The sequence below is a fragment of the Calidris pugnax genome, unplaced genomic scaffold (genome assembly GCF_001431845.1).
Source record: "Calidris pugnax isolate Ruff unplaced genomic scaffold, ASM143184v1 scaffold170, whole genome shotgun sequence".
Lineage (NCBI taxonomy): Eukaryota > Metazoa > Chordata > Aves > Charadriiformes > Scolopacidae > Calidris > Calidris pugnax.
Genome location: NW_015090905.1, coordinates 170,286 through 180,524, shown reverse-complemented (window position 1 = coordinate 180,524; position 10,239 = coordinate 170,286). Strand labels below are relative to the sequence as shown.

At 52.1% G+C, this 10,239-nt stretch overlaps 1 protein-coding gene across 1 annotated transcript; it reads right to left on the bottom strand.

The window, feature by feature from the left end:
• Nucleotides 1–355: 355 nt before the first annotated feature.
• LOC106892097 (cytochrome b-c1 complex subunit 10) lies at nt 356–2,958 on the bottom strand. Its single transcript, XM_014949010.1, has 3 exons — nt 2,851–2,958; nt 2,074–2,208; nt 356–625 (listed from the first exon to the last, which is right to left on the bottom strand). Exons 1-2 carry the CDS (start codon nt 2,898–2,900, stop codon nt 2,088–2,090), a joined length of 171 nt encoding a protein of 56 aa, XP_014804496.1. The 5' UTR covers nt 2,901–2,958; the 3' UTR covers nt 356–625; nt 2,074–2,087.
• Between the last annotated feature and the right edge of the window lie 7,281 nt (nt 2,959–10,239).

The window sequence follows — 10,239 nt, the reverse complement described above, 5'->3', positions numbered from 1 at the left end:
TGTTACCACAAAACTCTGCAATATTGGCTATGAAAAGTTAACTGCATCCGAGAGTCTGCAGTTGCTACTGATCTAGAAATCTAGATTTTCTAGCTTAAAATCAACACATCACTAAGAATGGCTCAAGAACTACAGCAGCATTAAGAGTGATCAGCAACAACTACCAGGGAACAACCAAAAGGCTCGTCAAACCCAGCATCCCAGCAGTCATTGCCTGAGGAAATCCACAGGGAAAGGCAAACACACATCAGGCTTCCTTAGGACACACACTCAACCAAGCTGAAGACATAAATCAAACCAAGAGTTTAGACTAAAGAATGCAGACTCAGAAGGTAACACAAAAAAACCCCAAAGATATCATTCACTTGGTTTATTTGTACATCAGATTTATAAATTATTCTCATTAGGACAAGATCTGCTGTGAAAGTGATCAGAAGAAGAGTGAGTACTGGTGGGCTGGTCAGTGAAGTTAAATTTATTCAGAACCAAGCGGTCACAACTGTTCATGGGAGAGACAGGGACACACCAGGACCTGCTGCAGAATCTGTATTGGGCATTTCAAGGTCACCTCAAAGCAGGGTCTCGGACGGATGGCTCCAAAACACTCTATCCAGCAACACATTTCCTACAATAAACACAAAGCAGTCATTAAGCAGTGCTTCCTGCAAAGTGCTGCAGCAGCCAACAGACAGATCACAAAAGCCTCCAGAATCTAGAAGCTTCCATTCCAGAAACCGACTCAGGCACAGCAAAATGCAGGCCCGAAATCTCTTCGGGAGGAACCACAGACACCATAAAAACATCCTCTTTCTCTATTCCTGTGGAGGAATATGATCTTTCCAGGTGATTTATGTACAATGACACATCAAAGCTCTCACTTCAAAACAGAGAACACGTGCTGTGGGTTTAGGAATGTATCCATGTTCCTACTACTGGCTAAGACAATTTTTAAGCAAAAAAAAAAAAACCTTTACTGGGTAATTTGATTGCTTCTACATGACTTGAGAGCCCTTCCACTGACTTAGCCTTAAATATCTACGGTCACCCGAGATGCTACAGGTGCAGCTGACATTCATGAAAAGTTTCTTTCACCCTTTGGTTACACCACGGATCCGTGTGACACACATTTTGAAAATGAAGTACATTTTTTAAACTGCAACAAGTCTGGAAAAAGACTTACAAAAGGACTAAGGGATTTGCTTTGTGACTTCCAGACTCACCCACTTCCCTGTAAAATACTGTGTAGCTTCAAGGTACGTGTTTTACTTTCATTTAGCAACACTTAAATGTAACTGTTACTCTGACTAGAAGAAACAATTACTGAGATGTATCTAGTTTTCTCTGGACCTTTTCCTTTCAGCATCCTTTAATGCAAGACAAAAATCTTCCTATCTGTGGCAAAGAATAAAAAAGTTCTAAGCCTCCCTGCTCCACAAATACCCATTTAGAGGCCCACCAGAAGGTATTGTCTAATTGCTGCTCTAGCTTTGTGGATGGTCAGTCTTACAGAAGATTCAGAACAGCACATTTCATATGCAACTAAAGATAGAAAACAAACAACTTTAGAAAGCCAATTTTCCAATGAATTTGTGGTAAACACTAACCAGCTCTGAACATTCAACTTACTTTTAATTACAGGTACAAGGAGCTGAAAGGAGTCTGAATTTGCCTAGCAATAAAACTAGCCACGAGCTTGAAGCCATTTTACCCAGGGTTAGAAAACAACAAATCTGTCAAAAGCTCCATATTACCACAAAACACTTGATTTGACTTCTCAAGAACCACATCATGTTGTAAAAAATGCATTGCTTGTAAAATAATCACTTGAAAAAACATATTCGTATTAATATCTCATCTTTATGGCATTCTGTGAAGCCCCATATAAATAATAATAATAATAATAATAATAATAATAATAATAATAATAATAATAATAATAATAATAAAAAGAGTCCTGAACAATCAAAATGAACAGTTCTGTTTTGGATCAATAATATGATTGTGCCCTGGACAAAGAGGACACACCAGCTGTCACATCAAGGCAACGCTAAGAGATGCACAAACAAAACTTACCGTTAGAGGGAAGCTTATTCTTCAGTTTTGTACTTGCCACCAATATAGGGAACATATTGAAGGACCAGCTTCCAGTCTGTGACCCATATTAAACCAGTACCGGCTACACCCCCCCACGTAATGAGGGTGGGAGTCCTAAAGAAGAGACACACGCACACACACGTGCGGGTAAACACCATTAATTCTCCGCTGTGAAAGGTCTGGCGAACGCTCATCGTGAAGGAACGTAATTTCTATCAAAAAAGCTTGGCAGAAACCTTGAAAGAATCTCACACAGAAAACTATTTGTCCCCGAGAGATATTTTACAAGAAAGGGTTGAAGTGTGTTCATTTAAAAAGGATGCGTTTATTTAAAAAAGGGCATTGCCAAGTTAAGAAAAGCCAGATACTACGTCTATAACTCTCCTTTCCTCTGGCCCGCGGGCTACTTCATTCTCCCCCCACCCAACCCCACAACAAACAAACATTTATGGCTCCGAAACACTTTTTTTTGGAGCACAACCAGAGCAACCCAGAGGCCAAACCCCCGCCAGGAAAAGAGAAAGAGAGAGACACCCCCCTGCCCTCCCCAAATCACCCCTCTCTGCCCTTCAAACCCTCGGGGCTGCGGTCAGCGGGCCCCACACGGAGCAGAGAGTTGTAGAATGAGGCAAAGAGGAATGAAAAGGGGTCAGAAAACACTTTCATGCCCCTTAGGTGCGCGGTGGGGGCCGCGCACCCAAGCCCCGCTGAGAGGAGCCCCAGGATAGATCGGGGAACCCTAAAAACGTGTCTCACCAGTTCTGGAGGAGCTGGACGTAGCGAGGCCCCACCAATTTGCTCAACATCCCGCCGCCACCGCCGTCGCCCTCAAAGTCACCCCCACTGCGCAGGCGCCGGGCGCGCCGCGGCTCAAGGAAGGACCCCTCCAGCCGTCGCGCTGCGCGTGCGCCATGAGGAGGAGGGGCTGCCCGCCGCAGTGCCTGAGTGAAGAGGCGTTGTCATGGCAACAGCCCCCCCTCCCCCCCCCATCCCGTTTTCTAAGAGGTCGTCGTCCATCATAGAATCGTCTAGGTTGGAAGTGACCCTTGGGATCATCGAGTCCAACCATCTCCCCTACTCTACAAAGTCCTCCCCTACACCATGTCCCTCAGCACTGCATCTAAACGGCCCTTAAACACAGCCAGGGATGGGGACTCCACCCCCTCCCTGGGCAGCCTGTTCCAATGCCCTATCACTCTTTCGGTGAAAAATTCTTTCCTAATGTTCAATCTAAACCTACCCTGTTGGAGCTTGAAGCCATTCCCTCTCGTTCTGTCACTAATTACCTGTGAGAAGAGACCAGCACCAACCTCTCTACAGTGTCCTTTCAAGTAGTTGTAGAGAGTGATGAGGTCTCCCCTCAGCCTCCTCTTCCTCACACTAAACAGCCCCAACTCCCTCAGCCGCTCCTCATACGATTTGTTTTCCAGCCCCCTCACCAGCTTCGTTGCCTCCTCTGCACCCGCTCCAGCACCTCCAGATCTCTCTTGGATTGAGGTGCCCAAAACTGGACACAATACTCGAGGTGTGGCCTCACCAGTGCTGAGTACAGGGGCACAATCACCTCCCTACTTCTGCTGGTCACACTATTTTTGATACAAGCCAGAATGCCATTGGCTTTCTTGCCCCCCTGGGCACACGGCCGGCTCATATTCAGCCGCTTGTCAACTAGAACCCCCAGGTCTCTTTCCTCCAGGCAGCTCCAGCCACACTTCCCCCAGCCTGTAGCGCTGCAGGGGGTTATTGTGGCCCAAGTGCAGGACCTTGCACTTGCCCTTGTTGAAACTCATTCCATTGGCATTGGCCCAGTGATCCAATCTCTCTAGATCCTCTTGCAAAGCTTCCCTATCCTCCTGGGAGTCAACACTCCTGCTTAACTTGGTATCATCTGCAAACTTGCTGATGTTACACCTTATGTCCTTATCGAGATCATCAATAAAGACATTCAACAGAAATGGTCCCAATACTGAGCCTTGAGGCACACCACTTGTGACCAGCCACCAGCTGGACGTACATCCATTGATGGCCATCAATCATGGCGGCCAGCGCGCCACAGAGGGGATGGGTTGTCCCCTCACTGGAGAGGGGACACGAGAACTGAGGGGTTGGACTGTCCCCACATGGGAGAAGGGACATGAACCATGCGGGAGTGAACTGTTCCTACACTGGAGAAGGGATATGAAGCTTCCACAGAGGGGATGGATTGTCCCCTCACTGGAGAGGGGACATGAGAACTAAGGGATGGACTGTCCCCTCATTAGAGAAGGGATGTGAACGCTCATGGGATGGGCTGTCCCCACATGGGAGAGGTGACATGAACCCTCCACACAGGGGATAGATTGTTCCCTCACTGAAGAGGGGACATGAGAACTGAGGGGATGGACTGTCCCGTTACTGGAGAGGGGACATGAACCCTCCACACAGGGGATGGATTGTCCCTTCACTGGAGAGGGGATATGAGAACTGAGGGATGGACTGTCCCCTCATTAGAGAAGGGATGTGAATCCTGAGGGTATGGGCTGTCCCGTTACTGGAGAGGTGACATGAACCCTCCACACAGGGGATGGATTGTCCCTTCACTGGAGAGGGGATATGAGAACTGAGGGATGGACTGTCCCCTCATTAGAGAAGGGATGTGAATCCTGAGGGTATGGGCTGTCCCGTTACTGGAGAGGGGACATGAAAACTGGGGGGATGGACTGTCCCCTCATTAGAGAGGGGACATGAGCCTTGAAGGCATGGACTGTAGACACACTGGAGAGGGGACACAAGCCCTGAGAGGATGGACTGTCCTCATGAGCCCTGAGGGGATGGACTGTCCCCTCATTAGAGAGGGGACATGAGCCTTGAAGGCATGGACTGTAGACACACTGGAGAGGGGACACAAGCCCTGAGAGGATGGACTGTCCTCATGAGCCCTGAGGGGATGGACTGTCCCCACATGGGAGAGGTGACATGAAGCCTCCACACAGGAGATGGATTGTCCCATCACTGGAGAGGGGACATGAGAACTGAGGGATGGACTGTCCCTTCATTAGAGAAGGGACATGAACCATGATGGAGAGGACTGTCCCCATACTGGAGAGGGGACACGAGCCCTGAGGGGATGGACTGTCACCACACTGGAGAGAGGACACAAGACCTGCAGGGATGGACTGTCCTCGTACTGGAGAGGGGACATGAAAACTGAGGGATGGACTGTCCCCTCATTAGAGAGGGAATGTGAACCCCGAGGGGATGGACTGTCCCCACATGGGAGAGGTGACATGAACCCTCCACACAGGGGATGGACTGTCCCCATACTGGAGAGGGAACATGGAGACCTCCACACGGAGGATGGACTGTCCCCACCCTGGAGATGGAACATAAGCACTGAAGGGATGAACTGTCCCCTCACTGGAGAGGGGACATGAGAACTAGGGGTGGACTATCCCCATAGTGGGGAGGGAACACGAGAACTGAGGGGGTGGACTGCCCCCACGCTGGAGAGGGGACACAAGCCCCCTGAGGGGCTGGGGCTGAGGGGGAGGCCTGTCCTCACCCTGAGCTGCTTCTCATCCTCTGGGCTGGAGGAAAGTGGCCCCTTTCCAGGCCAGTTTCCCAGTTTGCCTCTGCCAACCCTCCTCCGTGCTGCCGCTCAGCCTCCCAACGGGAGAGGGAGCTTGAGACTTCAAGCCAGATTTTTTCAGCAGTGGGTCCTAAATCCACCATCAATTCAAAAACGTTCCCCAGGCTCCGCTCCGAGCCAGCTCAGCCTCTTGTGAGCCTGGAGAAGTCCTGGGGGACACTGGAGCATGAAGTCCTTGTCTGCTCGAGACCTGCGGCTGCGCTGCCAGAGCTTCAGGGCTGGAAACGCTTCCCCTGCTCCCTGTGCAAACCTGCAGGAACTGTGTCCGGCAGCGACGCCGGCAGCCATCGTCCTCCCTCCCACCCTGCGCTGGCTGCAGGAGCCGAGATCCACAGAGTTAGAAAAATTGCAAAAATCCAGCTCCTGTTTTTTTCCTCACCAGGACCCAGAACAGCTATTTTATCAACCCTTTGCGGGACTGACCCAACGCCACGTTTCCTACGGATGGTTGGAGTGTTTCTCTGCCTGGGTGCCAGCGGGGCGACGTGGGTTACCGAACCCTGCAGGTTTTTGGGTCGGTTCCTGCGAGCTGTCTCCCCACTGCCCACGCACCAGCTGCTGCCCGAGGAAGTCGGACGGGAGCCTCGTGGCGTGTGTTCCTGCAGAAAACCGGTGCCTTCGCTGCAGCCACCACCATACCGGGGGCACGGGAGGCGGGGAGCGAGCCCGGGGAACAGGATCCACACAGGTTTTGCTTTTTTAATGGCTGTTCAGCTCCGCAGAGTCGCGCACACACGTCTCGGCTTTCACTTCGCATCGGAGGTTTCCTAGATGTCAAAAATAACAAAGGCAAAATAGCTCAAAACTCAAAAGGCAGTGAAAACCAGCTCAGTGTTTGTCTCCAGAAAAGCCCTGGGGTTTTGAAGGCAGGTTGTGGCGGGGGGAAGGGAGTGTGTCCTACTGCCTTACCCCATCGGAGGCAGACGGGGGAAGATCTCAGTGATACCACCAGTGCCCTGGTTAAACCAAACCAACCAACGGTGATATTAACAACTCATCCCTTCAATATGTTTTGCTGTCACCTACACTCCGAGCACTGTGTGATACAACATTTGCTCCTTTTAGCTGCTAAAAGGAACTAAACAACTCTTTTTAGCTCTTCACGCTGCGACAGGGACAGCCTCGCCTCTGCAGCCCGGCTCCTGAGGGTGAGCTGCCACCGAGGGTGAGGGTCACTTTCTCCTCTTGGTGACCTCTGTGGCTCAGGTGTCACCTTAGATTCTGGAGCAGGAAGGAAAGGGCGGTGAAACTGTTTGCCCAGAGCTGCCTTAGGGACACCACAGTAAAGCATGAAGCTCTGTTCAACCATCAGAATAATCTGAACTTCTCAGGCCAGCTGAGCGAGTGGAGATGTCCCTCTTGACACCTTGCAGCAATGAAAAGCACTCCCCGTTTGAAGCAGTGAGCGGGAGTTTTCTGCTCCAGGAGAGCAAACGGCTCTGCCAAAGCTTCTCCTCGCTTTAAGGACGGTTCATGGCCATGGTGGCAGTGCCAGTGTGACATGACATTTGCCCACAGGATCTGATGGTCTCATCCCAGTTCTCAATTCATCTCGTGGAATCACGGAAGTCTCAGAGTTGTTGGAGTTGGAAGGGATCTCTAGAGATCCTCTAGTCCAACTCCCCGGCCAAAGCAGGGCTGCCCAGAGCACATCACTCAGGAGCATCCAGGCAGGGCTTGAAGATCTCCAGAGAAGGGGACTCCACACCCTCCCTGGGCAGCCTCTTCCAGGGCTCTGCCACCCTCAACTGAAAGAAGTTTCTCCTCAGATTTGAGTGGAACTTCCCATGTTCCAGCTTGTGCCCGTTGCCCCTCGTCCTGTCACTGGGAACCACTGAAGAGGTTCCATCCTCCGGCTCCATCCTCCCTCAAACTGCCCTTTAGATACTCGTAAGCATTAATAAGGTCTCCCCTCAGCCTTCTCTTGTCCAGGCTGAAAAATCCCAGCTCTCTCAGCCATCAGGGAGATGCTCCAATCCCTCCATCACCTTTGTTGCCCTACACTGGACTCTCTCCAGCAGTTCCCTGTCTCTCTTGAACTGGGGAGCCCAGAGCTGGACGCAGGATTCCAGTTGTGGCCTCCCCAGTGCAGAGCAGAGGGGGACAATGACCTCCCTTGACCTTCTGGCCACACTCTTCCCTACGCAGCCCAGGATCCCATTGGCCCTTTTGGCCACAAGGGCACATGGCTGGCTCATGGGAAGTTTACTATCTACCAGGACCCCCAGATCCTTCTCCTCAGAAGTGCTTTCCAGCAGGTCCACCCCTAACCTCTATTGGTGCCTGGGAGGCTCTCTGAGGAGAAAATGCTTCTGAGTGTTCACCCTGGAAGCCCCAGCTCCGCATCAGTTGGTGGCCACTGCTTGGATCTTGGGCAAAATGTTTGCTCTCAGCGACTTGGCAGCAGCTCCCATCTGTCGCTCCTTGTTCCTGCCCTTACCCGATGATCTCCCAGCCCAAGCCTGCTCCGGCCACTGGGGTTTGCCTGCTTTACCTTCAGCCTTGTGTATCTCCGAGCATCCATCCTCCAAGCTGCAGCCTGGCTCCCACGCAGGCGTTTCTCCCTTCTCTGCATCGGGTACATCCTTGGTTTCTTGGTTCTCCACCCTTCCTTGTCCTGACAGAGGTGGATGGCTCCTCTCCTCGCCCCGACGATGCCCCTCACCCCCTGGCCTGGCTGCTCACATTTCAAGATTTCTCAATAACCAACGTGTTTGGTGTCTTTAAATAGTTTGGCTTATGTGGGCCTGCCCTGGCTTTTAGGGAGCTGAAGGGAGAAGAGCAAAGAGGCCCCACACAGGCTCTGGCCACACGGCAGCACAACCCCCAGGGCTGAACCAGCTCTTCTACGTGAGAGCACGCAGGAAACAACCCCCGTGAGGAGGGAGCGAAGGCAAAAAGCATGAGGAGAGGCACATTGGGCAGGACAAGGAGACACAGAATGAAAAGGACTCACTCGACGCACGCTGTGCAGCCCTGGAAGGGCAGTGCTACCTCAGAGCTGAGAGACGGGCAGCCAGGGCTCAAGGAGATTTAATATACCACCACAAGAGCCACTGCTCAGTTAATTTGGACCATTTTTCCTGCTTGACCCTACGTGGACAATCCCGGAGCTACAGCAGCACCGCAGAAACACAGGCAGAGACCCTGTGAAAGGAAGGCTTCTTTCCGGCAGCATCTCCTCTCTGGAACCATCTCCTCTCTGGATCCAGGAGCTGAGAGGGTCTGCGAGGGCTCAGTGCTCCTGGATGCAGCTGCCTCAACTCCATTTCCCCCAAAACATCGTCACACACGTGCCGTGAACTGGTGGCGGAGGGTGAACCCAACCACTGACACCACAAGGGTTGAAGCTGTGACGATTTGGGGAAATACCTGCTGATCAGAGGGGGCAATGCCCCGGGAGCCCTGGAGGATGAGGGCAGGAGAGCCCAGCTGGGTGAAGGGTTTGAAGATGCCGTGGTTGGGGCTTGGCCCCTGGCAGAAGGTGATAGAGAAGGATCCCACACACTTCAGCGTGGCCTGGGCATAGCCTCACCCCACGGACAAGGCTGGGAGGAAGGACCTACAAGGCTGGGCTGTCTGGGCTTCAGCGTGGCCTGGGCATAGCCTCACCCCACGGACAAGGCTCGGAGGAAGGACCTACAAGGCTGTCTGGATACTGGATCCAGCCCATTCTTGTAGGGTCTATGCCCTCTTGAATGCTCTGCCACGTTCTCCCTCATTACTGGTCTACACTGGGCTCCTGGTGTGGACTGGGCGTGTTTCACATGATTTCCAATTTGCACCCTGATGGTACCACCCTCACTGGACGCTCCCCAGGGCAGGGGAGAGGCAAGAAAGCAACAGCCGTGCTGTGACATGGCATCATAGAATCGTTATGGGTGGAAGGGACCTTTCAGATCATTAAGTCCAACCATCAACCCAACACTGCCCAAACCCCCACTGACCCATGGCCCTCAGCACCACGTCTGCCCGGCTTTTAAATCCCTCCAGGGATGGTGACTCCACCACTGCCCTGGGCAGCCCATTCCAAGGCTTCACAACCCTTTCGGTGAAGACATTATTCCCAATATCCACCCTAAACCTCCCCTGGCACAACTTGAGGCCGTTTCCTCTTGTCCCATCGCCTGTTCCTTGGGAGAAGAGACCGACCCCCCCTGGCTACACCCTCCTTTCAGGGAGTTGGAAGACCCCATTGACCACAGCCAAGCCAGAGGAGAAGCTGGGCTGGGACAGGGACACCCCAGCACCTCCCTGTCTGCCTCGGCATTTCCAGCAGCTGCTGGGGAAGATGCCCAGATCCCACGGTGATGGGCAGCGCTGGAAACCTTCACCGGGGGCTGCGTCACCTCGATTCGGGTGGACAGGACCCGGGAGCAGAGGGAGTGGACATTGGCTCCAAACCTGCCTTGTCTCGTGTTTCTTCTCTTTTTTTAGTACAAGGTAAAACCTTTATTACAACTTTTCGTTCATAGGAATACAACATCTTGAAAGACAGATATGGGGAAAAAAAAAAG